Source organism: Myotis lucifugus, unplaced genomic scaffold, assembly GCF_000147115.1.
Source record: "Myotis lucifugus unplaced genomic scaffold, Myoluc2.0 scaffold_56, whole genome shotgun sequence".
NCBI lineage: Eukaryota > Metazoa > Chordata > Mammalia > Chiroptera > Vespertilionidae > Myotis > Myotis lucifugus.
Genome location: NW_005871104.1, coordinates 943709 through 958493, shown reverse-complemented (window position 1 = coordinate 958493; position 14785 = coordinate 943709). Strand labels below are relative to the sequence as shown.

The following is a 14785-nucleotide window of genomic DNA, read 5'->3' as shown; positions in this document are numbered from 1 at the left end:
GTGGGAACCCGGTGTAGGGGAGCTATGGGGGGAAAAAAGAGGAACAACTGTAATAATCTGAACAATAAAGATTTAATTTAAAAAAATAATAAGATAAATTCATATTTGGAATACTATGCTTTCATCAAAAAGAATGAGATGTATTTACATGTGTTGACATAAAAACAACACTACTTGAAACATTAAGTGAAACAATAAGGTGCACAACAGTGTGTACAGCATGCAGAAATTAGCCTATATATATATATATATATATATATGCACTTTTCCCTGTAAGTCAAATTATAGATAAAATTTAAACTTATAATTGTCACGGGGAAGTAAAGTACAGGAGAGGAAATATAGTCAATAATATTGTAATAACTATGTATGGTGTCAGATGGGTACTAGATTTATTGGGGTGCTTCATAACACATATAAATGTCTAATCACTATGTTGTACACCTGAAATGAATATAATATTGTATGTCAACTGTAATTGACAAGCATATTTTTTTAAAAAGGGTAGAAGGGGAAAATATTTTTAAATAAGAAATTTTAAAGTAAGCATCTATAGCTGTTATGCTTGGGGAGAGGAAATGGAAAGTAGGAGGAGGAAGGTATCACTTTCCATTTTGTACTTTTTGAACACTATAAGTTGTCAATTTACACATGAGTTATTTTTCTTTCTTGTCCTCCCCCCTTTTTTCCCATCACAAAGGTGTTGGCTGGACCTGGCAGGAAGATTATGGAACACAGGTTTTTAAATTTTCTGTAATAAAAACATAATATACACTCCCCCCCAAATTTCCCCCAATTTACAAGGTATTCACTATCTACTAATTCTAAAATAATCCATAAAAATTTAGAGTTTAAGAAGAGGTTATATAAACTTATATAAATGAAACCACGAAACTCCTATATTTAAATAGACATAATGACAAGTTCTAGAAACAGGGTTTCCCAATACCTGATCTCAGTAATTTAATAACCACTAGATTAACTATTATGCATTCTCATTAATGTAAACTTTGATTAGTATCAAAATTATGTTCAAACAGTAAAAAAACTTTAAGTATCAAATACAAGAATCTGATTTTAAAATAAGCTAGCAAAAACCTCTAAAACAAATTTAGAAAAGGAAGGTGTCCAATATGCATTATGTACATAGAATGAAAATCACCCTTTACACATAGAAATTTAATTATTTTTTCATAGTATTTTAACCCAAATGTTGCAACCATTAAAAAAAACACCTCAAAATTCCATTTCCTCTTATAATGCATCAACAAAAATAATTTATCATTACTTCTTCAAGTTATAGATAAGATTTAAATGACTAGAGATATTCAGAGTAGAGAACTTACCGATTCATGGCAGGATCATTCATGAAGGCTCGATAACCCTGCAAGTAAAACTTGCAGAGTGTCAGGACACCCAAGGCAACAAAAGAAACCGTGAAGACCAAACCCAAAAGAGAATAAGGAGTGCTGCAGCATTCAGCAATACTAGAAGAAAAGGGAAAATAGTGGCAGATAAAAATTTTCTATTTGGAATAAAAACATCTTAAACTTTTAAATAACCACCAAACTTGACCTAATCCTCATTAATTAAAACACTCCAAACTAAAATTTCAGATGTCATCTCCTAAACACCTTATTAATAATTTAAATCCGTTCTTATTATCCTAATCTACATTTTCTTACCTCTTTGGCAAATATTTAGTACACAGCACCATATCTGAAACAGAGTCTTAATTTTTATTTATCTAGGATCTCCTTCAAATGCATCATCTACTTAATACTCCCAGGGCTTACAGCTTGTTCAAACTTTAAGAAACACATCATTAACATATTGGTGATATTCAAAAGAAACATGTATAGTTGTCCACTGTTCCTTCTGAAAAATGTTGGCTGTTCAAATTATTCTGACTGTACTGTGACTGTGGTTACTAGTCAAAACTCATTTGGCCAAACTGCTACCGGGCAGGGTCTACTTTGGCTTTGACGTCCCTCACCTCACTTCAACGTTTTCCATACTGCCGGTGCTTTAAAATAAACTTATTTAGGCTTAGTTTAATTTAATTTAGGTTTAGATCAATTCATTTTATTTTGGGTTATTTTTAAAACAAGTCCAATAATATAGCTCAAGACCATTTAATATACTTTTAATATTGATATTTAACATTAAAGTTTGCTATGAATATCACTTACAAGGAAAACTGAAAAACCTTACAGTAAAGCTTGGAAACACTTTCATATTTTATGGAAATACACTCACTGCTTTCATTGAACATATTAGGTATTAACTTATAAGTATTTTGAAATATATGTATTATGTGCCAATAATTTGGATTTAGCATTTACACAGCATCTAAGAAATGTTTAAAGCCCTGTATCTTCAGGTTTGCATTTCATTTGGATACATGAGGAGTTTATCCAGGAGAATCACATCTGTCCTTTATTAGGTAGCTCCATGCTTCTGCTACATAGGTATCCTTCCTACACTACTGCTTACTAGCTAGTTTTCATAGGAAATTATCTAATTTTATGCAGACCAATGTACCTTCTAATGAGAAAAAAATGTCTGGTTTTATGTTAGGAATAAAAATACCTATCAATTCTAGTGGCTGATAGCTAAAAGAATAAATGTTATATGGCATTCTTACAAATCTAATTTCTGAAATGTTTGACATTTTTCTTAGAGAAATTATTATATAACACGTTTAAACAAATTGTCCAGTAATTTAAAACATAGGAAAATCATGGCTGAAAATAACACTAAAAATTTTATCTTATTCTCACTAGAAAATCTGAAAATTTTAATGAAGGTCCATATTATTCCTATATCTACATTTAGAGTAATCTTTTACACCCAAAGAAGGGTGATCTAATTACATTTTCAAGAGGAGCACATTCGTCTTCCCTTACTTTAGAAAAGAATGTGGTGCTATCTTTCAAAAGATACCAAAGAAAACAAGAGGTTTCAACCTTGCTTTGGGGAAGTGAAAGAGTTTGGGAAATTTATAAAATTTTTTCTTCCCCTCTCTCTTCAATGAGACATTTTATTAATTTTAGTTTTTATTTTTCTAGCTGCAAAAGAAGCTTCTGTTTGTTTTTCAGTTTGTGTATGCTTTTTGGTTGGTTTGTTTAGTCCAGGTGTTCTGATAAAGTTGCAACCCTCCTTTTTGTAAATAAGTTTTGTGGGTTTTTTTTTTTGGCAAGGCAACACACAAATATAACTTGGCACACAATAGCATCGAGAAGGCCAAAAAACAATGCTTGCAGAGATATAAATTAAGCAAAAAGCCATATGGGAACTTCTCTATTAAAAATGAAATTAAAGCATTCTTATTTTGAGGATCAATCTATCCTATGTATAAAAAAAAGAACAGAGAGAAAAATTAGTTGGGCAATATATCTAAACCTCATCTAAAATCTCAGTGTTATTTTCTGACTTTGTAATTAAGTCCAAACTCATTCACAGCTTACTGATTGTTGAGCCTATTTATTACACTATGCTATACTACATTTGATTGTGCTTTACAATGAACAGCAATCTAGTTTAAAACATAGTCATATTTAGGTTATTATTCTAACCACAGGATTTTTATCTCTCTTTCTCATTAAATTCAGTTACTTTTTACATTATTTTAAAATTCTGCATAAAATCTCCATTATTTACACTGAAGAAAACAGCAGTAAAACCTAGTTAATAATGGGCCATTAAAATGTGTTTGAGCCGAAACCGGTTTGGCTCAGTGGATAGAGCGTCGGCCTGCGGACCAAAAGGTCTCAGGTTCGATTCCGGTCAAGGGCATGTACCTGGGTTGCGGGCACATCCCCAGTGGGAGATGTGCAGGAGGCAGCTGATGGATGTTTCTCTCTCATCGATGTTTCTAACTCTCTATCTCTCTCCCTTCCTCTCTGTAAAAAATCAATAAAATATTAGAAAAAAAAAATGTGTTTGATACCAATTTATTGCATGTTTATAGAAGCCACTTATCAATTAAAAGTGTTATTTTCAGAAAGTACAAAATCTGACTTAGTACCAGTAAGTTTACTTTCCTTTTTCTTAACATAGGTACTGCCCTATGACATTTTTATTAATACTTAACTTTGTGTAACATGTTCGATCTTAACAAGTAACATGCTCCTTAAGGACCGTAAATTTGTCTTAAACTTCTCATTCCTTGTACCACTTAGTACATAGTGTTCTATCATTTTGGATGGCTAGGAAACAATGGTTCTATCAACTAAAACTCAAGACCTTTATCCACCTGTATTTACTTTCCAGAAGGACAGTTTCATTCTTGCCTTTTAAGGCGACAGTGAGCCATGGAACAAAGATGTGTACCCACGTGCTAGATTCTGAGGGCTCGAGATTCCAACTCCAAGTGGAAAAATGGCAAATGTGGATCTAGCATAAGCGCACAGCAAAGACTGTGAAGTGAGAAAAGACTCTAAGGACTTTTTTTTCATACTAAACCTTAAAAATCAAGTCTTAGTATTCCTTGGGGTTTAGTAGTAAAGTACTGTAATATACCCATTTCACTATTTGACTCTCTCTCAATAATGAAGCAAAACATTAAAAATAATGAGGCATAGGGCCCTAGCTGGTTTGGATCAGTGGACAGAGCATCAGCCTGTGGACTGAAGGGTCCCAGGTTCAATTCCCAGTCAGGACACATGCCTAGGTTGCAGGCTCGATCCCCAGTAGGGGGCGTGCAGGAGGCAGCGGATCAATGATTCTCTGTCATTATTTATGTTTCTATCTCTCTCTCCCTCTCCCTACCTCTCTAAAATCAATACAAATATATTTAAAATGATAATAATAATAATAATGATAATGGGGCATAATGAAAGCGCATAGGTAAGCCACAGGGTTTGAAGTCAGATGGGGTTTCAGCGTCAGCACTGCTTCTTTCCGCAGTACCACCTGGGTGACTTGGTACAGTGTCCTCAGCTATAAAATGGTAATAATAACAAAGGCACCAGCATCACCAGACCTGGAAAGCCACTGAATGAAAATCCTATCTTAATTAAATATGAAGTACTATAATATGAATGATAAAAGTTAATTTGCAAAACTTACTGTTCCTAGCTCAGTGTTTTCTTCCTAAGGTATGGGCAGTATCAGACGCTCATATTAGTTACCTTGTCAAGAAAAGGAAAAGAAGCCTTTCCCGCGACGCAGGCTGATCTCGAGTACTAAAGTAGGAGTAAATCTGAAGAGCAAACAAGACGAGCCAGAAAACCATGAAAAGTACAGGGACCACCAGTTGATTCCACAGAGACATTCCCAAGGCTAGAAGGCCATATACCTCCACAACCTGAAAAAGAAAATAAATAGAAAAACATCTCATCTTATATCACACACCAATAAACAATCCTATATAATAAAAGCCTAATATGCTGAGTGTCAGACCATTTGACCAGTCGCTATGACGCACACTGACCACCATGGGGCAGACGCTCCGACCGGGAGGTTAGCTTGCTGCTGGGGTCCAGCTGACCTGAAGTGGGCGAGACGGGCCGGACATGTCCTGGAGCCCTCCCTCGACCCCTCCCCAGCCCTAACTGTGCCAGGCCGAGGGACCCCACTGGTGTATTAATCCATGCACCGGGCCTCTAGTTTTAAATGTAAGAGTTTATTCTAAAGTACTACAGATAAAAATTGAATCACTTTTATTGCAAGATTGTTTCAAATAAATTCCTTTAAAGTCACTCTACACATACAGTTAGCCAATAGCATGTTTTTAAAAATTTGTTGATTTCTGCATTATTAACACTTAACACACACTCATCAAATAGAAAAGTAAATTGCCCTGATAGTTCAGGGATAAAGTTATGTGCAGAGTAAAACTACATCAAGGGCAATACCAGGAGACTTGCTAAACTTACTCTTTTCTAATCAAAATGATCAGGACTAGCACGATTAATGCAATATTGCTTGAAGGACTAGGGAAAAATGAAATATACAAGGAAGCATTTTTCAGGTTTTATTCAGGAATGTCAACAATGAGAAATAGTTCGATGGAAGACAGAATAATCACTGGAAAAGTTTACTTTATCATGAAGCAAAGGTAATTAGTGAGTTTGTCCCCCCAGGAAATCAGCAAGTTTTTTCCTTTGCTCCTACTGTGTATTTATCAAGCAACATTTCTCAATTTGGTTTGTCAAGTACATTAACATCAAGAAACAAAGTATACCTAAAAAAAACAACAAAACAAAACAAAACACCCAGGCAGGCTACATGCTCTAACCTAAGCAGTCAACTGTTCTTGCTGGAACTCTCAATGTGATTCTTCAATAAATTATAAAGATCTTAAAATACATGTGGTTGCAAGTTGTTCTGGTTTCTAATTAGTATCTCTCTAGGTAGGTAAAGATCTTTAAGTATTAAGTTAAAATACACTCACTTGCAGGGTATTCTAAAATTAAATTTTTTTTTCATCTGTACCAGTAAATCAAATGCTTTTTCTAAAAACTAGTAAAAAATTAACCTCTCTTTCCCCAATTTGAAAATATTGGAGGGAGGGGGCGGGAGGAGGAAATTGTTCAACTAGCTGTAAAATTATTATTAGCAGCAAGCTGATCACTGAGAGAGGTAGAGTAATTTTTCTCCTTTCCATTCAAGGAACAGATCACTAAAAAACCTGCCAATTTTCACTTCTTGCCCATCAAATTCTTTCTAGGTCAGCCCGGCTGGTGTAGTTCAGTGGTCGAGCTTTGACCCACGAACCAAGAGGTCCAGGCTCAATCCCCAGTAGGGGGGTGTACAGGAGGCAGTCGATCAATGATGTTTCTCTCTCACTGATGTTTCTCACTCTATCCCTCTCCCTTCCTCTCTCTCTAAAAATCAATAAAAACATATTTTTTAAAAATCCTTTAAAAAATTCCTTCCAGGTCATGAACTCCATACTTATAATGTGTTTTCAATTGCCACACTAAGTGATGCATGAATCTTATGGCAATCAACTCCTTGACACTGAAAATGTCATTGAAACATGACACTGAAAATGAAGACTTTGTCCTTATGGAGATTAATTAAACAGTGTCCATTAATACTTACTCAATATCTACTGTTTCTTACAAAATAAGACAGCTCCACGCGACTGAATTCAAAGAAGAAAATATAAAATTAAATTGGTCATTCTCTCTCTGAAGACAACGGCAACCCTTCCCCTTGAAGCAATTTTTCATGGAGAGACCGAAAATAACCTCATCTCTGGAAGATCTACTTTCAGGAATCACCCAACATTGTGTAAGATGAAGAAAGAAGGAAGTTCAGGCTAAGGTCAAGAGCTTGGAAAATTTTTCTCTGGGAAATCTGCCCCTGGGCCACAACAACACAAAAGCCTGCTTCACTTAGTATGTTTGGACAACCTGAGAGCTTCCTGTACCTTAAGGTCATATACACACAGTCAAGAGAAGAGAATGCCCATTTCAACACTCTCTTTTTATACCAAGGTCAGTTTTAAGCTCTATTTTACATATATAGACTAGAGGCCCAGTGCACAGGTTCGTGCACCAGTGGGGTCCCTAGGCCTGGCTTGCGGGGATGGGGCCGAAACCAGCTCTCCGACATCCCCCGAGGGAGTCCCGGATTGTAAGAGGGTGGTTCTCGGGTGATGCACCCCGGAATCAGGCTCCCTCCTCTCTGGTTCCGGGTGTGTTACCGGAGAACCGGAGCTGCCAAGTCACCACAGCTCGGCAGCTCCTGCGTTGAGTGTCTGCCCCTTCGTGGTCAGTGTGCATCATAGCTACTAGTCAGAGCGTCTGCCCTCTGGTGGTCATTGCACATCATAGCTACTGGTTGAACGGTCAAACAGTCGCTTAGGCTTTTATATAAATAGATACTGCAATTTCTCAGTGATATCAAATAGAAATATTTATCTCCTGCATATCTACTGTTTGTATCTAGGAATAATGTTTTTGAGCAAAGTCTGAAAAAAGTAGGAGACAGAAGCATGTTATATTAGCAAGTCAGTTCAAGTACTAAACGAAATCCATCATCATGTTATAGTCCAAAACTATTTAACTTCTCAGTTTAAGCAAATTAGGCAAACAAACAGGGAAAACTGCAGTTACAGTAGGACTATAATCGGGGAAAAACAGGATCTGACCTCCAGTATGTATTAACTGTCTTCATTACAACAATTAATACATACTAAACATCACCTGCCTGGCACTGAACTCATTTGAATCTCATGGCAATCCTCTGAATTAAGTACAACTGCTATTATCAGCTCCATTTTACAGATAAGCAAAGTTAAGTGGCTATCCCCAGGTTACACAGCTAGTCAACAGCAGCACCAGAGTAAAAACCCAGAGAAATCACTCCCCTTTACTGCCTCTCAATGGCACATCCCAACAAAGAATCTCAGCTGTTCCTAATTGGGTTGAAAATAATTGCTATCTTGAAACCATCAAACAGGTTACCATGATCAGGACTGTGAAAAAAAAGTGAACTAAATCTTTAATATATATAGTACTTATGTAGAGTTTTATCTACCTGTGTGGTTATCAGTCTTACCTGAACCAATTCTCTGTATGCAGACTTAGCAAGGTTATAAGGTACCAAAAGATTAGACCCAAGAAAATAGAGAACTTCTAATCCAGTAAAAATCATAGCGAATTTGTTGATGATAACAATGGTCTCCAGAGGAACCAGGCAGAGTCGTGCTAGCAGAGGAAGCATGTGGGCGGAAAAGAGCCAAATCTGCTTCGTTTTCATGACACAGGAGCATAAAGTACACACCACCAACTGACCTAAAGGGGGAGAAGGCATTTAATTTTGAGATTTGGTGTCCACAAAGTAAAAACAAAACCCCCTGTCCATAAGGACGATGACACAGCTTTTGAAGAAGTCTAATTAAGATCACTTAGACCAAGCATGTCAAACTCAAAGCCTAACACGGGCCAAATAAACAAGGTATGTGGCCCGCAGGTACGAGTTTGACATGCTTGACTTAGACCAATTTTAACTTCATCTGACCGTAATTACATATTCACATGGTCCATGGATTTTGAGCAGCAATTCCCTAGGATTTGAAAAAAACAGCACAAATATTCACTGGTCTTCATCCCATTCCAGATGGCATGTGTAATATGGAGAAAGTTTCTAAAATGTCTAATTCAATAGTATAATTCAGTTACTGCTATAATACATATAGCTCCTTTTACAAAGGTGCTCAATATTTAACTCTCCTGGTCTGCAGGGGAAAATATAAATCCAAGAGGAACAGTTACCTGTCCAAGATCATGCTGTGACGACATTTATTCTGAAGTTTTTGATCTTTAATTGCTTTTGCAGGACCATAATAAAAGCCTTCTCAAATGACTCAATAATTAAAGTTAAAACTGAAAAGCTGAGGCAAGGAATTCTCAAAGAGGATTATGCATAATCATATAGAAAATTTAGGAAATATAGAGAAAAGGAAAAAAAATCCCAATCTCTTACAATTTTATCACCCAAAAGTAGCACAGCTAATGTCTTGGTTCCATTAAATGACGTACTACATATAAAGCCTTAGCATTGTATTTGAAAGCTAGTAAGTGCTCAACAAAAGTTAGTTATCTATATTATTTGTTACCTTTTCAGATTTATGCCATGCATATGAATATACATGGTTGTTTTATGTAAAGGAAATGTTTAGTGTACATAATCCTATATAATAAAGAGGTGATATGCAAATTAACCCTCACACCATCACAAGATGGCTGCACCCACAGCGGAGGTGGGGTTCCCATAACGAGCTGTAATGAGCGAGTGATCAGCAGGGACCTGAGGCTGCGTGGTGCCCGGCCAGGGCGGGAGACCTGAGGCTGCACCCCCGCCACGGCACCGGGCCAGGGGACCTGAGGGTGCGCTGGGGGACCTGAGGCTGTGCCCCCCACGGCCAGCACCGGGCCAGGGGACCTGAGGGTGCGCTGGGGGACCTGAGGTTGTGCCCCCTGCCCAGCACTGGGCCAGGGGACCTGAGGCTGCGCCACCTGGTGGGGCTTGACGGGGGTGGGGCCAGCCAGGTCTGGGTCTCGCGTGATTTCGAGGCACGTGTGGGTGGGTGGGGACTTGACTCTGAGTCCCGTGGCGCACCCCAGACTGATAGGAGGAAGATTTTCATATACATTTTACTAATTTTCTTTCATCTCTGACATTTCTATTATTAAGGGCAAATAGCAATATTAAAATATTTCCTCTAATTAATTCCGTTAATGTGCATGAATTTCGTGCACCGGGCCACTAGTATTTTATAATCAGCTCTTGTTATTTAATACATATTATTCATATATCTCTCCATACTAATAAAATATATACCTTTTTTTGTTGTTGCTGTATGGTATATTGCACTGAATGTATATGACATAATATTAGCATTTGGCGGTTTTTAAATATTTCATAATTATAAAAAGCTTTGCGTATTCATGAGATACTTGGTGCACATTTCCTAATATTTTCTTAGACTCAATTCCTAAAAGTGGGATTACAGAGCTACAAGAAATATTTTTTAAGACTTTTGACATACACTACCCTATTGCCCTGCAAAAACAAAACACCCAGCATACAGAGTGCCCATTTTCCCACTGACTTGCCAAAGTGAAAGTAATTTAAGGAAGAGAAGAGCAAGGAATATTTTCTAAGGTTTTTTTACATTTCTATTTTGTTGATAACCAGTAGCATTGACATTACCAATAAGTATATAAAAATTTGCAATTATTTGTTGAAATTCTTATTCATGCTTTCTGCCCATTCATCTACTTGAAGATGTAGTCTTCTATTGTTTGATTAAGATATTAATCTAGTTTGCCATATGAATGTATTTCCAAATGTGTCACCTGTCTGACTATTTTAATAACATTTTGCTCCTATTAGTGTAAGTTTTTATTGTAAAGAGTCAAACCTATCAGTCTTTTCTTTAATGGTTTCCATCTTTGCTACCACAGTTAATTACATGGTTCCTCTTACTCAAGAGCATACAGAGCCCTGGCCAATGTGGCTCAGTTGGTTGGAGCATTATCCCGTACACCAAAAGGTTCAATTCCTGGTCAGGGCACATACCCAGGTTGTGCCCCGCCCCCCCTTCCAAAGCAATAAAAACATATCCTCAGGCGAGAATTTTTTTTTTAAAGGTATCTAAAAGTCCCAGACCGCACCCCCTCCAAAAAAAGTATCACTTAATCAAATTATCTTCCTTCTTGCCAATGAAAAGCAAAACAATGCTCTGGGATTTTTGTTGTGTTCCATTCATATTACTGTTAGAAGAATACAAAAATGGCAAATTTTTACACAAAACCAAATGTTTATTATGAACCTACTTGCTATAAAACGTGATATTTTCTCCCACAAAGTATTAATTTTAGCCTTTAAAGAACTGATATTCATATAATGTGAAAAACATTCATAAAGGCATAAAAAAAAGAAGAAAACCCATAATAATAAAAAACCCAGAAGAGAGGCCACCAAGTGAGACAGGCCAACACTGTATTGGAGAGAAAACAGAGCTATGAGGCAGCATGGTTTCAGCTAGGCCACTACACGTCCCCGCCCAGGAGGAAGGCTGAAGTTTGCTCTGGAGAGGCTGAACAGACTCCTAAACAACCCAGGGAATGTGAGGTGCCCAAAAGAAACGAGGGGATTAAAATAAAAATCTGCACCTCAAAAGATGATCTCTCTAGATCTCCAAACACTGCTACCATGTTTGCTGCCACCCAGTTCTAGTCACAGAGGGGACAGAAAGACTCCCCGTTAGTGAAAATGACCAGACTTATGCCATGCACATGGATATACACAGATGTTTTATGTAAAAGAAATGTGTAGCATACATATTTTACAATCAGCTCTAAGTAAAAAGACCTACAAATACACTTAAAGTAGCCAGTCCCACTTGAACACCTACTGTGTTCACACCAACTGCTAAGCCCTAAAGCAAGCATGTCAAACTCTCAGCCGGCGGAGAGTTTAAGTCACCAACTTAATAACTCACTTTAAAACAAATGATCTGCCAAGAACTACAGGTATTTAAGTAAAAACGTATAGCTTAATTAGCCTCAGCTGGGACCTAGCATCAGTATTCATAATTAAAAAAAATAAATAACCAGGTGTTTCCAATCCAGGTTTGAGAAGCATTGATGTCTCGTGAAAGACAAAGACCAAACAAACAGAAAAAAAGATCTCAGAGGAAATGGAACAAAAGAAAGCTTCAAAGAGATAACACATTTAAGAAATAAAAAAAGACTGTCATACCCTAGTCCAATGGTCGGCAAACTGCGGCTTGCGAGCCACATGAGGCTCTTTGGCCCCTTGAGTGTGGCCACGAAGTTTCAATCGCACTGTACATGCGCGCCCGCATGTGGTATTTTGTGGAAGAGCCACACTCATGGGGCCACAGTTTGCCGACCACTGCCCTAGCCGGTTTGGCTCAGTGCATAGAGCGTTGGCCTGTGGACTGAAGGGTCCCGGGTTCGATTCCGGTCAAGGGCACATGCCCAGTTTTCGGGCTTGATCCCCAGTATCTCAATGATCCTCTCCTATCACTGATGTTTCCATCTCTCTCTCTCTCCCCCTTCCTCTCTGAAATCAATAAAAATATATTTTTTTTTAAAAAAAAGACTGTCATAGTACAAAGAAGTATTCATTAAAAACAAGCTCCCAAAAATATGTAACAAGAAAATGCAATAGAAGTGTTGGAAGGTAAATTGAGAAATTTCAGAAAGACAAAAAGAAAGGAAGAAAAGAAAAACAGAACCATAAGAAAGTTAGGGGGTCAATGTAGGAGAAATCTTAGCCAATTAACAGAATTTCCAGAACCATAAGAAAGTTAGGGGGTCAATGTAGGAGAAATCTTAGCCAATTAACAGAATTTCCAGAAAAGGATAAAAGAGAAAACAATAGGAACAACACCTGAGTGGAGAGGAGAAGTATAGGACAGAGCTGATTTTCATCATAAAATTGTAGTATTTCTTCACTTTTAAGGAAATGCTTTAATACTAGGAAAGATTAGGAATTCTCTTTCTGGCAAAGCTTACTTTCACTGTGCTCATAGCTATGACCCTTAAATTTCCTTGTTCAGAATAACTTCCTCTAAGCTCTGAACATTCCCACAAGCCTACACCAGCACTCAGTGCTCGGCTCTGGACAACAGGCTTCACTTATCTTCTTTCATAGAAGAATATGACTCATGTGCTATGATTCTAAGAGCAGACTCCTCCTCCTACTTAGATGGAAGAAGGAGTCAATTCTTGGAAATCTCTTCAGTAGCTCCAAAAGAACAGGAAGTTGTTTATTAACACTGATAAGATTGAATAAATCAAAATCTCAACATAATCTTTGGATTTCTGAATTCCACTATTAGAAATATCTCCAAGAAATCTGCAACCCTAATAAATGATAGCACATTCAAATTACTTAGTTTTTCATTAAAAGCTCATTAATTAAATGGAAGGAAAGAAGTAGAGTTACTTTAAAATCGAAGTCAGAAGAAAACATGCTACTTATTAATAGTGTATGGGTTTTGTTTTATTTCTAATTAATTGAATCTTATTTGAGTATAATGACTATTATAACCACTGAAAGGAACAATTTAAGAAAATGTTTCAGATTTATACTAAATTGTAGCTATCACAGAATAAGAGAGAATAATTTACAAGCTTTCTAACCTACCAAATATCCTCACACTTGAATGTTACCCTTTACTGAATACACCAACTCAGGATATACTCATAAAGCAACATTATCTTTGTCTCCTACTGTCTTTTAAAACCCATTCTGAAGATTATTGTACTCCTATCCCTAAAGTAAGTCCCATAACTTTTTTATCTTAATTTTCGCAGTCTCAATCTGATAATAACTACAACGGAAACTGATTTAAAGTTGAGGCTTTCCCTTTACTCTGGCCCAGGCCTATGAGACTATGGATAGAAAACCTGCCTTGTGAGAAGGTCCACGATGGATCAGGTACGGCAAGATTCTACCTCTTTCTTTGCCAGCACCATCTCCCTCTCTTCTGATTTACCCAGGACTGAAAAAGGTAGGGAAAGTTAAAAATAACAGGCAAAATTAACAATATATTTTATTTAACACTAGTGGCCCAGTGCACGAAATTTGTGCATGGGGGGTGTCCCTCAGCCCGGCCTGCACCCTCTCCAATCTGGAACCCCTTGGGGGGGGATCAGGCCTAAACCAGCAGTCGGACAACCCCCTCGCAATCTGGGACCGCTGGCTCCTAACCGCTCACCTGCCTGCCTGCCTGATCACCCCTAACCACTCTGCCTACCAGCCTGCTCTCCCCCAAATGCCCCCCCCACCGGCCTTCTCACCCCCAACTGCCCACCCTTGCTGGCCTGATTACCCCCAACTGCCCCCCCCGAGGACATTTTCCCCTGTCATAGATACCAGCTCCTTATTCATTATATGAATTACAAATATTTCCACCATTACTCCAGTCTACTTATATCAAGGTAGAGTATGATATATTCCTGAGAAGAAGAGTCACACTACTTGGATAATTTAAATAATTAATTTGGTACTTCAAAAACTGGGTATACATAAAGACATTTGCAAATATTAATTTCTTAAATTGAAAATTTCCTAAACTCTTGAGAAACTGGATCTCTGTTTTCCCTATATACATGTACTCACATAATGAAGCTGAGTATCCTTAAGTGAATAAAAAAATCTGTTTAGAATATGTCTGTGGAATGGATATGGCTTATAGTTCAGAAATTTAAACTAGAAGATCCAGGGCTCAGGGGATAGATAACATTTAATATTATATTCTAATTGACTCATTAGAATTGAAAAA

The 14785-nt window shown here is 37.3% G+C and overlaps 1 protein-coding gene across 6 annotated transcripts in view; it reads right to left on the bottom strand.

Annotated features, from left to right (window-relative positions):
* RNF145 (ring finger protein 145) overlaps positions 1-14785 on the bottom strand; it is a 67424-nt gene that overhangs the window by 11079 nt on the left and 41560 nt on the right. For all 6 annotated transcript variants that reach the window (XM_023754077.1, XM_014456139.2, XM_006089066.3 and 3 more), the window contains 3 exons: positions 8518-8753; positions 5136-5311; positions 1347-1487 (listed from right to left, as the gene is read on the bottom strand). In XM_023754077.1, coding sequence (XP_023609845.1) covers positions 1347-1487; positions 5136-5311; positions 8518-8753 — 553 coding nt within the window. The remainder of the gene's footprint in view (positions 1-1346; positions 1488-5135; positions 5312-8517; positions 8754-14785) is intronic.